This window comes from Lepidothrix coronata, unplaced genomic scaffold (genome assembly GCF_001604755.1).
Source record: "Lepidothrix coronata isolate B3197 unplaced genomic scaffold, Lepidothrix_coronata-1.0 Scaffold17, whole genome shotgun sequence".
Taxonomy (NCBI): domain Eukaryota; kingdom Metazoa; phylum Chordata; class Aves; order Passeriformes; family Pipridae; genus Lepidothrix; species Lepidothrix coronata.
Window position 1 is genome coordinate 7,820,620 of NW_016690197.1, and position 15,213 is coordinate 7,835,832.

The following is a 15,213-nucleotide window of genomic DNA, read 5'->3' on the forward strand; positions in this document are numbered from 1 at the left end:
GTGCTGCCTCTGCTACTTTCTGCCAAGTGCTCAGGAGGCAAGTTTTCTTGTAAGCACAAAATTGTATTGCAATAAAGTTACTACATAACCTGCTAAAACTGCTTACTTGGGGGATTTTTTTGTTTGCAGTGAATGATTTAAGGAACATAGTTCTTAAAGGTGATGTGTCTCTGTTTTCCGGCAGTAGGAACACCATGTTGCACCTGAAACACCTACTGTACTGGTACTCTAACTGTACTTGCATGTTTACAGCATTATGTTGGGTGGAGTACTCCTCCTGAACCCCTGCAGTTAGATATGCAGTAGAAATGCTAAAGAAAGGAAAGTGGTCAAGGGACCAGGTCAGAGAGCTTGTAGATAAAGGGAGGAAAAATATAGGAATGAACAGGCAAAAAGAATAAGGAAAGAATGATATCCTTTTAGATAAGGTACTGGCAGTGGTCTCTGCACATCTGTGCTACTCTCTGTTCTGAGTTTGTGTGTGTTTGCATGCATGTGGAAGGGTGCCTTAGCAAAGGAGAGTTGCAAAGAGGAGCAGAGACGAGCATTGCCAACATGTGCAAAAGCTGTCCCCTATGAGGTAGGATCGTGTGCCACGTGCTAGTTTGAAACATTCCCAAGACAGAGGTGCTATCTGATATCATGCACCAATAAGGGGTGCAAACTGACCTGTTGATACTGGCAGAGAGACAACCATGATGCTGGGAAGATCAAGGCAGGTCACCTGTATTGTATGTGGAAGAGAATGGAAGACAGCAAGGAGAGGCAAAGGTACCATTAAAGTGACAGAGCAGGATAATGAGATTTCTCTTGTGAGATTGAGACCAGTAATGTTACTTTGGTCGATACTCGATTACAAGGTGTTACAGTGACTGAGGCCCAGTCTTGTCTCAGCTAGTTGCTTTAGTTGGGTGAGATGGTCATGTGAAGAAGACACCTTGTTCTAGTCAGGCTGTGAAGGTTTAGAAGTTGAGTCAAAGAGGATTGCTAACTTGTGACTGATTGGCAGGGAAAAGTGTGAAGTTTTGCAGAAGAGGAGAAAAGCAAAAAGTAAGGGTTAGGTAGCAATATGAAAGGAAGTTACTTCTCTGGGTTAGAACTAGTTCCAAAAAACATCAAAGAAATTGAGATTTTAATTCAGACAGGAGAAAACAGCACTGTGCTGGGTGCATAGATACAATAATTATTGCCTGTGTGTAAAATGAGGAAAGGAGGACAGAACCCCAGAGATCCCAGAATATCAGGGAATAGTGGCCCATCGTGGGCCTGCACATTAAAGGGGACAAGGAAAGGTAAAAGGTGAAGATTAATTTAGGTAATAGGAGCAGAATTAGGGAGAGATAGGTAGCTAAAGGTGGATGAAATTTTGAGAAAGGGAAATGTGATCAAATATGTCCTGTAACAAGCAGGTCAGAAAAATGAGACAAGAAGCTGGTTCTGAATTTTGGATAAGGATTTGGGGTGTAAGTCAGGATGAAGTGAGGAAAAAGAAGAGAAGGGAATGTCATGTAGTCTTACAGATGAAAGGCAGAAGGAAGACCAATGATACTGATATGCAGGTAGGGTCAGAAGTCAATTTTTGGACTGGGGGCTTGCTTTGAGACTCTGAAAAGAGTTTGTTTTCTGGAATAAGAATGGATGGGGAGAGACAGCAAAACATGAGCATGGAGGAAAACATTGGCAGATGTGAAAGGAAGGTAATGAAGTGTTAGAGAAGGAGAATGAACAGGAGGTCAAAGATACTTAGAGTTTGTCTTTACACTGGGGAGGGGTGAGTGTTTGGGAAGGACACCCATCTGTTCTTTTGAGATAACAGAAGGAAATGGGTCACTAAGGGAGCACAAAGTGAAGGGCATGGGGAATTAATAGACTGATTGATTTGAGGGAAAATTTGGCTGTGTGCATGAGTTTGATTTGTGAAGTGTCATATTTGCTGCATGCTCTGTAAATCTCCATTTCTTGATTATGTTTTTGCAGTGCGACTCCATGACAGCATTTCAGAAGAAGGTTTCCATTACCTCGTCTTTGATCTGTAAGTGTCTGTCTTTGATGCTTCACCAGTGATGCAGGCACACTGATGATTGACTTAGAGTGGAATAAAAAACACCTGCATTACTGTAATTCTCCCTTTCTCTTTTGAGACCTGTAGATACTTCTGGCCTATTTGACAAAAATCCATTGACTGTGTGGTGGGGACAGACCAGGAAGGCTCCTGGCACCTGGTGTAAGCATGGAATGGCAAAGAATAGCTATCCTGTGCATGGAGACTGACTTTTGCCTCTGGGGCAGCCTAGGGGAGGTCAGAGGAGGGGTGTTGTTCCCAAGCTTAACACATACTAAGCTCTGTAGAGGTGTATGGACAATTCGTGTGCAGTCCATACACTGCTGGTGAAATGGAAGTCCACAGTGTCAGTCACATGGATATGCCTGTGCGGGTGCCATGGTGGTGGAGCTCTGCTCTGGTTCCCCTGTGATGCAGTTTCTCACACAGGCTGCGGCAGAGGGTCCACATGGGGGGCCACATACATCCTGAGCATCCTTGAGCTACACGTGGATGGGCTCCATAACCTCCTTTGTTCTTTTGCTCTCCAGGGTTACTGGTGGGGAGCTCTTTGAGGATATTGTTGCTAGAGAATACTACAGTGAAGCAGATGCCAGGTAAGGCTCTTTCCAAACCCTTCCTTGTATGTGCCACGTACACACATTGCACATACATGTACAGCGTACAAGTGGAATGAGTTTCCTGACTGCTGATCTGTGCATGGCTTTGTTCTAACACTCTTGCTCCTTGTCTGGAGAAAACAATTCCTCTTTCTGCTATTAGCTTAAGCTTATTGTCACAGTCAACCTGACTTGCTGCAGCTCTAGCCCTTTCCACTTGCAGACATTGCTGGCTCTGCCACTTGCAGATGGTGTGCTCTTTGCTGGGAGAACCACTGCTAGCAGCTTTGTCTACCTGACCTCTTTGGTGGGTGGTGACAGTGTGTCCTTACTGAGCAAATGGAGGGGAGAGTTGTCCTGTGGCTGTGAGGGTGTGCCTGCTTGGCCTCTACCTTCTCCTAGCAGGGTTTCCAGTGATGTGCCCTTGCTGTTGGGCAGACCTATTCAATTTGCCTGTGTCTAGGTAGTGGTTTACAGGGGACTGGGGAGAGGGGGCTTTGAAGACTGTGTTTCTGTGGAAGCCCTCTGTGACTGTGAGCTGTTTGGCACAGTAAGAAAAGGCACAGTATGTGAGAGCAACCTTTATATTTTAATGTTAAAAATATTTAGTTATGCCCTTCTTTTCCTCAATGGGTCCCCTTTCTCCCACGTGTGAGCTTCCTGAAGTGGCATGTGCTTGTCCCTCTTTATGCAGTGTAAGTATTCTCTGCAGCAGTAGCTGAGGGTGTTCTCTGACCCATCCATCTGCTGGACACACAGCATCTGGAATCAAAGCTGGGATTAGGCCGCTCCTGTTCTGCTTTAGCATGGCCTGGAAGTGACCCAATGGTGACATTTTACTCTGCTTATTCTGCGTTTGTGTTCTTATCCCACACTAACCCTTGCTGAAGCGGGAGTTAGGGGAGCCATGAGAAGAGAGGGGTAAGATGGAAGTAGTGGTCACTGTGGCAGGTTGGTAGGCAGTACTGTGAGAAAGATGATACTGAGTGCAAGGAAGGAGGGAGTGTGTTAGTGTAGGGACTGTTGATGGAGTCTGCAGGTGCTTATTTGCTTTCCCTGTGGTACACTTACAGCCTGTCTCCTGGGCATTGCAGGGTTTCAAATGAGGAATTGCACTGCATGCTCTGCTGTGAGCTGTCTGGTGGCTGGGAAGGCCAGTGAAGTCATCACATCTGGTGGAGCTCCAGGCAGAGAGGTCTGAGAGCCCCACAGATGTTTTCAGTGGGATGTACAGATCTTGTGGGCACATCATCTCAGATGGATAAACAGTCAGTCATGCCACTCTGCCTTGAAGCTGGGAAGTTTTGAGGTTATCAATCACAATCCTTCCACTGTCCCTCTTGCCGGTGCCTGTTCCCTGAAGTGCTTAAGAGCTGTCAGTGACTGACACTGCTCAGGAAAATTATGGCAGAGTTAGGGGAAAAGAAGAACTGTCTGTTGCTCTGTGAGCCCTCCTCAGGGTGCTCAACCCTCTGATTGTCAGCCAGCCAGGTCTTGAAGTGCCCACAAGATGACAGAGTGAAACTCCTCCCTTTCTCTCCCCATGCCGTGCTGAATTCCAGAGCAGGCTGGGAGAGCAAGGAAGCGAGGTCTGTGCCAATCTGCCGTGTTTGGCTTGCCTGGGACACCTCACACTTTTGCCATTTTTGGCCAGAAAATCTCTCTCGCTCAGACTCAGCTCTGTTCTAATTATACATTTTTGTTTTGGGAGCGGGGAGATTTTCATGGATTCCGACCCTAAGGATCATACTGCCAGCTCCAGAGGGGTGGGGGTAGCAAACACACAGTGCTGCACCTCGTCTTCTCTTCCTCCCCCTCACCCTCTTCCTATCTTTTCCAGAAGCCTTTTTTCCTTCCCTCAAATATTTCACTCATTTCAAACTTGTTCCCCTGAGATTTGTAGAAGTTGGTGAGGGGACTGAGAGATCCTGCAGCGAGGACATAGACCTCTCTGAGTTGCCCACATCTGCATGCTTACTGCCCAGCCACAGCTGTCAAAATCCCTATTCCATTACACATTCACCCTTGGCAGCTAAGTGTTTAGTGGAAGAGATGGTTTCAACCAGGAATCTCACCCATGGGCGTGTTGTGCTGTCCTTATGCGACAGGTGTAAATAACATCTTGCTTTTGCCTTGTGGTTTACAGCAGTGAGAATGGCAGAGACAGGGTTTTCTGTGAGCTGGGGGAGTGCAGCACACTGCACTTAACGGAATGAGTCTGCTTTTCAGATTACTAACCCCTTAAGTGGGATCTGTACTTAAAAGGCACCCAGCGAGCGGGTGTGTGTGCGCATTGTGTATATAAAGTGCTTGAGATGCTGCTCTGAAAGCTTTGCAAACTGGCAGGCGCCCAGGCGTCGTCATCCTGAATTTGTCGGGGGAGGCTGCTGCTCTCTCAAAGTTTATTCTTTGCTCGGGACTAGCCCAGCAGAATGTTTCCTGGAGTGATTTGGTCTTGCTTGCACAATTTCAGCTGCTGTTTGCAGATACTCAGATGCCTTGGTTGTTCTGTGTGGGGTGAGCACTGTTGTCTGAAGGAACAAGTGAGAGGCTTAATGTGATGGGAAGGAAAGGAAGGAAATGATGGGAGGTAGGAGAGAGGCTTTGTGGTCCTGCTATAGAAAGGATGTCTGGCATCCTGTTGCTGGGAGGCTGGGGATGTTCAGCTGTGACAGTACTGAGCTGTGACATCCAGTGGTCATGATGAAGGGATTCAGCCTGGGGTCTTGAACTTCCCCCTAGTACAAGTATAAAAGTTAGGGAAATAGTTCTGGGATGAGATGAGATGTCAAATGTTTGTGCGTAACTCTGTGTGTCTCTCCCTTTTATCTTGCAGCCACTGTATTCATCAGATACTGGAGAGTGTGAATCACATTCACCAGCATGATATCGTGCACAGGGACTTGAAGGTAATGTTTCCTCTGTGCTGTAGTCTGAGGAGAGCAGCCCAGGGGATCATTGGAAGAGTCAAGACAGGAATACTGTGTTGCCAGCTGGCAGGAGTTTTTTTTGTTGTTGCGTTTTGTCTTTTTTTTACTTGAACTGGGCTCAGGGGTTCCTGAAGCACAGATTTGCTTCTTCAGAGTTTTCTAGAGGGTGTGCTGAACTCTCGAGGACGTTTTCAGTCTTTGTGAACCTTGCCAGCTCTCAGCTTCTCTGAGGCAGCTCCAGGATGAAGTAGTTGTGAATTTTGGAGTACAGTAGGCTTCCAGAGAAACTTGGGTAGGATTCATTATAATGAAGGATACTTTCTAGTTTGTGATTGAAGAGATCTCTAGAGACCTGGAGCAATCTCTGTTCAATCTGTCAGGATGAGTTTGTCTGCACAGAGCATGTGTATTTTTATTCTACAGTGTTGCCAAACACATGCCATTGTGCTGGGGCAGAGACGCTCAACATGAATTTTTTGTGTCATTTCTTTCTTCTCTCATTGGTAGAAGCACTTTAAATCTAAAACCAAAACTGTTGGCCAGTTAAACACTGGGTGAATCAACCATTTGCCACATTATAACACATTTATAGACCCAGAGCCTCCACAGTGGAGTTACCTAAACTCCCTTCCCACACTGTACCTGCTGTACCGGGAGCTGGGCAGGCTCCTGGTTTGTGTGGGAAGATCTGCCTGCCCTAGAGCCCTCTCTGTCTAAAGTGGAAATGGTGATGGTCACCAGCAGTCCAGTTAAATTAATGCAGGGCGACACTGGCTACTAGTGTTGGTTTTGGCTTGTTAAACAATGCATAAGGGGGAAAGTAGAAAAATATTTTGCAGAGAGCAAGGCAAAAGGACGTTGCAAGCTTGGTGGCAATGTTCCTCTGGTGTTTTGATCTGGTGGACAACCCTTAGTGTTTCTGGCAAAGTCCTATGCAACACTTTTGACCTGCTGATTCATAGCACTGTAAAAAGATGCAAATGATCTACTACAGAATGGCTGACAATTAGACCTGACACTTGCTCTTGAGAAAGCAATATTCAAGAGTCACTACTGCCCAAAATTAGGGCATCTGTGAAAATCAGTAGTGTTTTCCAGTTCAGGATAAGTTTTCCTTCACATCCTATGTTCGGAGGTATAATCTGGTTTCCTTCCAAAAGTTTTGTTTGTATGAAAGTTAGCAACTTGTTTAGAACTTATCAGATGCTAGACACTCCTTGCTGTAATTAACGTTTCCTCTGTTTCTTGCTCTGATTGACTGAAACTATCCAGGCCTGAGGAGTAACCATTTCTTTTAGCAATGCAAGATCCTGTGCTTTTTATGTAATATTTAGCTCCTTGCTAAAAGCTTGGCCTTCAGGATCAGTGTGTAATAACTGCAGAGCTTGCTTCAAGTAAAGTTTTGTCTTTTGCACCTCCCTCTCATAAGCCTGTCTTTTGGCTGAAATGCTATTAAAGAATGTCAAACGTTGAGCTGCCTATAGGGACCATAAGAAATTACAGAGTGCATTCACATCCTCACCAAAAAGTATTTGAAACCTGAGACAACTCATATGTTGGCAAACATGCACATGGATAAGCACCATTAGCCTTAAGGTGTTCGTTTCTAAAATAGAGCTACAAATAGTGCTTAGTTAGCATAAGTCTAGCTTAAATGTCACTATTTCTTAGTCAAGCTAAGCCCAGCTGTGATATGGAGTTGGGAGGGATTTTCAGAACATTTCATTTGTCTTCTGCTTTAGGGTCTTGTTTATAGCAGCGAATTTTCATTAGTGTAGCTTGATTAACACAATCTTTTCCACTTCCCATATAGTGAAGAGCCAGTGGCATCCAAATGTATTGAGATCCAGTTTCCCCTCCTTCCATGCTGCTTATGGCAAGGGCTGTGATGAGGAAGGCTGTTTTCCCTTTATTCAAGGCAGAAGGATGCACATGCCCAGTACTTCAAGACAGATGAATAAGCAAAGCATCTTATGCCTGTCAGGCAGAACAGGGGTAAAGTGTTGCCATGCGATGAAACTGGTGAGCAGGATGCAAAAAAAGACCTTCGTCAGATTTGTGAAACTGAGACAAGCTCCTTTTTCTGGATTTCCAGGCTTCCAACTTAATATGAATTGCACAAATGATCAAAAGGGGATAGGATGAGAGATCGCATTTGTCCTGCCTATCTACAAGTTGCTTTTCCCGCAGAGCCATAATAACCACCACCTTAAAGGCTTTGGGGTTTCAAGGGATCCCATGTAACTAGCTGCTCTGGTGCTTCAGAGAAAGCTACCAGCTCTCACTCCAGTTTTTGGAGTTGTGTTAAGTCTTCTGCTGACCACAACAGAATTATGATTCTGAGTGAGATTCATGGAAATGTGAGGGGGAAAAAGTCTGTCTCCATTTCCTGGCCCATGGGGGAAGTACATGGCTGCTTGTTGTATAGGTGATGGCAGCAGTAGCAAGACAGATTATTTTATGCTGCTGTAAATGTGTGGCATGAAAAAACTGCTTACAAGAATACTCACTGCTGTGCTACTTATGCCAATTTGAGGCTGAGGCTTTTTCTGTAAGGGATGAAACCTACTGCCTATCCAGATGATGCCTTCCCACATTACAGCATTGAATTTGGCAGCCCTTATTAGCATCATATTTACTTTTCCAGTGCCTTGGGGACTGTCTAATGTTCATGGGGAGAAACATCACTGCAGATTGTATCTACTGCATCACCCCTCCCTTCTTGCCCCCCCCCTCCAGTTATTCTCTTCGGGGAGGGCAGAAACAAGTTTTGGCTTATGTGCTGCAGGAACCGTACTGCCAGTGCCCTCTGGTGTCAGCATGTAATGTATGGGCTGTACTGGGAGAGGCTCTGGCTCTCATAGAGGAGCCAGAGGATTTGTGTTAGATGTGAGAATTATCTGCCACTCTAGGTCAATGCCATTCGTTGCTGTTTCTATGTTTCCACCTGAACAGATTTATTACTGCTTGCTCAATTCAGTCAGCAGGCGGAATTTGATGATGTGAATACTAGCTAAGAGGTTTTAATGAGGATGTGAGTCTTTCATTCTTACCCCTTTTTTTTTCTTTCTTCTCCCCAGCCTGAGAATTTACTACTGGCAAGTAAATGTAAGGGTGCTGCTGTCAAACTGGCTGACTTCGGACTGGCTATAGAAGTCCAAGGAGAGCAGCAGGCCTGGTTTGGTAAGACTGTTAGAGCTTTCCCACTTTTGCTCCCCTGTTTCCTGCTGACTGGTTGAGTTGCACCCTCCCTGAGTACTTTCCCTTGGCTCTTCCAGCACACCTCTGTGTATTTGGCATTGCTGCTTCTTTTTCAAGCATCTCAGCCTCTGGGTCTTGGGCACAAGCCTAAGTGCAATAGAGGAAAGAATATGATAAATAAAGACAGAAAAAAATGGCTATATGTTTCTCTAATTTTCTTCTCAGTTTACAGTAGATGCTAGTGTCAGAGATGAAGGCAGCTGCTAAGTTTAGACCCTGATCTGATCTTTCATACTGCTCAGAAGTGTAGACATCTGGAATTTTGTTTGGTCATTTTACAGAAATGCGTTTGACCTGGCCTTCCTCAGGACACATTCGGATCTGGTCTTATCTTTGTTTAGCTAAAACATAATTAAGATGAGACCTTCTCAGGTTAAACAACAGCTCTGAGACTGAGTGCTGCCGAGATTCTGGAGAGATGACTGCTTCTCCTGGTGTGCCCCCACCATTTGCCAATTCGATGTGTCCCGTCTGTGTCTTGTGTTTTCAAACTCCAAGCCATTATATGTAATGATGCTATAAGGCCTGGCATACGAGTTTGTGCTCAGCTGATTAACATGGTCCCTCTTACTCTTCTGTTTTTCCTGCAATACATAGACACTCAATCCCATCTGATTTTCTGTTTCAGTTTTTTTCCCTCTTTTTGTGGGTATACCAGAAGGCAGCTCTAGCAAATATGAGATGAAGGGTGGGAATTGGGTTTTAGAATTTGTTGGTTACTACTAGTGGATTTTGTGATATGGCAAGATCTCTTCTGCTTGGGTACTGTAAGTACTTCATGTCATCCATTTCCTGGCAGGGTTTGCTGGTACTCCAGGCTACCTCTCCCCTGAAGTCTTAAGAAAAGATCCTTATGGAAAACCAGTGGATATATGGGCATGTGGTAAGATTCTGTCAAAATGTTTTACACTTAAACAAGATGATTTCATGTAAAAGAGCAATTCCTTATAGCCTATTACTGGGAGGGTGTGCAGTGCTGTTTCTTTTTGGGTGGAGACATAAAGGCACACTTGAGAATAAGCACCTTGTGTAGATGAAGTTAATACTGGAGCCTGAAGATTCTGGCTCTTAATCCTTTCCTCAGGCCATCTAACAGATATTTGAGACTCAAAAGATAGGACCTGTCTATGCTTTGCAGAGTCAGTTGTTTAGATAACTGTAGCAATTTCCTATTACACTAACTATGTAGAATATGAAATACTGAAGAGGGTTGATTTTTTTAAAAAGTAAGTGTAAATGTATCTGTGACGGATAAGTTTAAAGATCTGTGATATCAGGGTTGCCTGACTTGGACTCAACGGTTCTCTGCAGGCCAGGAGTGTTAGCTTTGTCAGTGTCATTTTTGTCCCAAGACTATGCAAAATAACCATCTAAAAATATAGTCCTTCCTAAATAGCCCCTTGTTGCCCAACAACCCCAGGACATGTTTCATTTCACTCTGAGAGCAGCTGGGAGCTGCGGCTCACCAGCCATGGTAGCCAGAGTAGGGTAGAAGGACATCATGCACCTTGTTCTAGCTCTTGGCAGCCAGTGTTAAGAGTTGAACATGAAGTCCCGGGGTGAGGTTCATCAGGTGAGAGGTTTGTACTGTCTTTTGCTACCTCAGAAGGCTAAATATGGCAAATGAAGATATGGAGCAATCATTGCCTTGGGGACTGTTGAGAGGGAAGGAAGAGGGGCTGAAGGAATAATTGGCGTATTAGCCTAACCATAGTGTATCTGTGTCTCTCCCTCCCAGGAGTGATTCTGTACATATTACTAGTGGGGTACCCTCCCTTTTGGGATGAAGATCAGCACAAACTCTATCAGCAGATCAAAGCCGGAGCCTATGACGTAAGGGCACTTTCTTGCTGAGTACCTGCATGGGTGTAGAAGCCATCCAGAACAAGGCACTATCTTACTTGGTGTCCAGCAGCAGGCCCCAAGCTTCTCTGCAAAGTGATGTTTGGCATGTTCATATACCTTGTTATCTTCACTGCCTGGGATACAGTCCTGTTTGGGGCTACTGAAAGGATATGTGGAAAGCATCACAGTGGGCACCAGGATGTTGCTGGCCACTAGGGAGATGCAGAGCTGGAAATGCAGATGGTGGGAAACGGTGTCTTCTAGTGATTTACCACAAAGTGTTGCAGATGTAGCCAATGCTAACTTTTTCAGGGGAGCAGACGGAAGGTAGAATGAAGGGGCTCATCTTTATCAAGGCATAATAGAAAGTATGGGGATGTATTCTGTACAGTAATAGCTTAAATTATGGCCTTTGGTCTCTGTGCCATAGTGGTATCTCTTCCAGCCATGGAAAGCATGGAGCCCAGTGAGAAGACTGAATGGTGGGGGCCATTGGAGGGGTGGCTTTGTGGTGGGGATCAGCATGTTGGGTTGGAGGCTCTGGTAAAAAGCCAAGCAGTTCATGGAACGCTTTTTAGAGCACAGCAAAACTAGGTATAAAAAGTGCCTGAAAGAGGAATAGCAAGGAGCTTAGTACTGGGGAGCAAATGTGGTGTAAAATGTGGCTTGGGTACCACAACTTGAATGTTTGACATAAATTCTTCCATGTAAGGAAAGGCTCAAGGGGGAAGAGGGAACTCTTGGAAATCCTAGTTCAAAGCCCATGGGCATGAATATCAGGAGGAAGTTGGGGGATTCATTTTGTGGGCTGTCTTGTGGTTTGTATGTTAAAAAAAAAAAATTAGGTGAGGGTTCTGCTGGACTCCAGTTACCTCCCAGCTTCTGTGCTGAGACTGTGAGAGTGGCTGTACCGGTGAGAACAAAGGTCTGCCTAACCCTGAGTCCTGGCTCAGTGGCTTCCTGAGAGGAAAGTGATGTCTTTGTGCTTGATAGCCTTAAATGGACTTGTGTTCTTTTCTTGCCTTCCTGCCCCTCTAGTATTTGTGTTGCCTGTTCTTATTTTAAGTGTTTTTGCACTCATTATATTGGTGGGGATTTTCGAAGCACTTCAGGAGTTAAATATCTAACTCTTTCTTTGAGTCATGAGGAGTGAAGTGCCTGATCCCTCCTTATCTGTCTGCTGTTTTTGAATTCTTTCCTGTAGTGAACAAGTTTAGTAGATTCTTCCCCTGTTGTGCCTTGTAGAAAACTGTTTAAGTTTTACTGATGTACCTGCCATTGGTGTCCTTACCCCAGCACCAGGGGGCCTGTATGCACAGGACCAGTCTGTTTTTCTTCCTTGACCATGATGGAACTGTCAACAGTAAATTGGACTTCGTGCTATTGGTAGGGGTTTTGCAAGACATTGCCATGAATACTTCAGAGTTCAGGTGTGGAGAAAGTGTCCTGGCTTGACATCTCAGTATCATAATTTTTGAGTAGTCTCTTGCAATGTTTGTAGAACAAATTGTATAATGCCTTGCTGATGCCTGCAAATGCAGAAATAAGACTATATGAAAATCAGATGTGGCAGGTGTATTTTTATGACCCAACAGTAAAGCACAAAATGCAGGAGAAAAGAGATGGGTTAAACTTCTTCTAAATAATGTAGTGCTGTAAGGAAATGAGCTCAAGATGGGTCAATCTTCTCCCCATCTAAAGACAGGGAGCTTTACCCCAACAGCATATTTGCCTTTGTGTTCTCAAGTTCACCTGTATTGTACAGTAGATTCATCGGATTTAATCTCAGCGTGCTGTCATCCATACCACATGCAAGCATCTGGGGGATGGTGTAAATATCTCCTCTTTGTCATTAATGGAATTATAGGAGAGAGCAGTTACTCCTCATAGACGATCAGCAGCTGAAATACTTTAAATTCTTTACTATGTTTTCATACTTCTGTATTCCCATCCACTCTTACATCGCTCTTGCTCCCCAAGTAATGATATTGGTATGGTAGATGGTTGCTAACAACTTGCTGGTGGGTTGCTACACCTAAGTGACTAGTATTGTTCCAGGATACTGTGCTTTATGGTGGGAAAAGTATATCTGATGGGATGTTCCTCGTTAGTGGTTTTTGCTTTCATGTGGTTTTGCTGTATTTAGGTGTTTGTGATTTTGCATATGCTGTTACAGCTTTTAGCATGCTGGAGAAAGAGCCAGGTGGGGTAAAAAAAGATAGTGCTTGTGTTTTTTATGTAAGAACTCAGTCAAAAAGATCTGTGACTTTACATTTTTGACTGTTGAGTGTGAAAGAAATTCAAAGGTCTGAGTGATTCCTAAAAGGCTTTTAAACTCTTAATCTTCCTGCCTATGTCTGGTGAATGGTACAGGTGTGTCCTGCTGTCTGGTACCATTCATTTGCTGGATTCTGTATGATTTTTGTTCAGCATGGGTTTTGACAAAAATTAATGGGGTTTGCAAATGTTTGAGCCCTGGTATCCAAAGGGCAAAAGCTGGAATTCAGCTGCGTAGGGGGGAGAATCTCATCTGCTAGTAGAAAGTATTTTCCTTTGATCATCTGTTCCTTCTTCCTCTTTTAGTTCCCATCACCTGAGTGGGACACTGTGACTCCTGAAGCCAAGAATTTGATCAACCAGATGCTGACGATAAACCCAGCAAAGCGCATCACAGCTGACCAGGCTCTCAAACATCCATGGGTCTGCGTAAGTGTTTTCCTTATTACAGGTTGATTTGTGGTGTACCCTGAATGGATGTGTCAGGAAGGCTTGAAGGACCCAGAATATTTTAAATATTTCAAATTATGATTTTTTTTTTTGGTTAATGACCTTCAGTAAGCCAACTTTGTCATGCTGTGGTGCATTTATTGCCACTGTAGAAAAAAAATCCCTTATTCTTTTAGATGTTTTGTCAATATCTGCAGTTTCTGTTTTTTCCCACATCTCCTCTTCCAGTCCATATCATCCTAAAATGTCAAAATGGAGTTTGGCATCAGACAAAAATTTTAGGATCATTTTGTTCTCTCATTTCTCTACTTCAGTTTATAGCATAGCATCTTTGTAGCATTTGAGACATTTCTGCTGTGCTTCAGCTTAACTGGCTGTAAACTTGAAATCAGCAAAAAAACTTTTGTTGTTCTGTGCGTGTAGTTTCTTCCTTGCCACATAAGTATTTTTCATTGTTTGCAAAGTTGGCAAGGAAATTGCAGAACATAGCTGGGAGTGGGTGTAGGGGAGGACAGCAATGATGCAATTTTTATCTTTGGAGGATGAAATAGTTTCACCTAAGTCTAACTGGATGCTCTTGTAATACCCCAACATACTTCTGGGATGGGTCTTGGGGATGTGGGATGTGTTCCTTTACTCATTTCTTCCTGTAAAACTGTGGCGGTTTTGTCCTTGCACCACAAAGCAACAGATGAGCAATTTAAGCTTACTTATGTGAACATCTGTGTAACAGGAGTGTAGTGTCTGCTCTAAAGTGATGCAAGTTCCTTGAAAGTCAAAACTTCACACCAGCTGAGGCTTTACATGTCTTTTTCTTTTCTTTCTCCTTGCATGTTTGTAATCAATAGCAGTTCCTATATATTTAACTTTCCTCCCAATGCCTGTAGCCAAAGCTGTATTGTGATAGCCCGCTCCCTGTGGCAACATAATATAGAGCAGTTCAAGAGAGGCTCTCCTTCTCTGAGTTATGGGGAGTTTGATTTCACTTCACAGACACGTTAGCCTCTCACCAAAACTGCCTCCTGTTGAGTCTGTTGTTTCCATTTGCTCTGCAGTCCCTGTGTGTGCAACATGCATTTCCTTTCTGGATATGTATGGCTCCTTGAAAGTAAATGTTGTAGGAAATCTTAAGTGTATCTGAGACACTGACTTTCTTAGCATCAGTGAACTTCTGAAGTGCCTGTCCTTATTCTTGTAAGCTTACATTGAACAACTGGACATCACTCTCACTCCTAAGGAGACTGGACGAACAGTGACCACCAACAGTTGTTAGAGGACAGTTTGGCTACATTCTCCCCACACACTGCTGAGTGTACTGCAATGGGTGACTAGCTTTGACAATAGGATCAAAGCAGAGACTTCCCAGGAAACTAACTGAATATGAGCATGGTTTAGAGTTCTTTTGGGTATTGCAGAATTTTTTTCAGGCAGCAGAAAGTTAGTGGAGGCTTTGTACACACTGATCTGCCAGGTTAGTAATTCACTCACTGTCCTTGTGAAGGGAATTCAGACTTCTGGCTCTATGCAAGAGCAACAGCTACTTTGGCATTAGTCACTGCTTTCCTCATGTGCTCTAAATGCTTGGCAGCATCAGCCTCTGATTTCTTCATGGGGTCTCAGTGACTGCAATGCTTCTGGGAAGTTGTCTTTCTGCAGCTGAGGGGGTCCCAGTCTGCTGTGGATGACAGATGTGCATCACTGGCTAGAGGTTACACTCAGGTTTTTGCATTGGCACAGTAGAACTATATGATCTTTCCTCTTACACACTGAAAACCTATTTCTGCAAAAC

The 15,213-nt window shown here is 44.2% G+C and overlaps 1 protein-coding gene across 12 annotated transcripts in view; it reads left to right on the plus strand.

The window, feature by feature from the left end:
• Positions 1-15,213, plus strand: part of CAMK2G (calcium/calmodulin dependent protein kinase II gamma) — a 117,554-nt gene that overhangs the window by 66,428 nt on the left and 35,913 nt on the right. For all 12 annotated transcript variants that reach the window (XM_017806894.1, XM_017806882.1, XM_017806887.1 and 9 more), the window contains exons 4-10: positions 1,978-2,032; positions 2,593-2,658; positions 5,498-5,570; positions 8,672-8,774; positions 9,652-9,735; positions 10,591-10,685; positions 13,281-13,403. In XM_017806894.1, the coding sequence (XP_017662383.1) occupies positions 1,978-2,032; positions 2,593-2,658; positions 5,498-5,570; positions 8,672-8,774; positions 9,652-9,735; positions 10,591-10,685; positions 13,281-13,403 (599 nt within the window). The remainder of the gene's footprint in view (positions 1-1,977; positions 2,033-2,592; positions 2,659-5,497; positions 5,571-8,671; positions 8,775-9,651; positions 9,736-10,590; positions 10,686-13,280; positions 13,404-15,213) is intronic.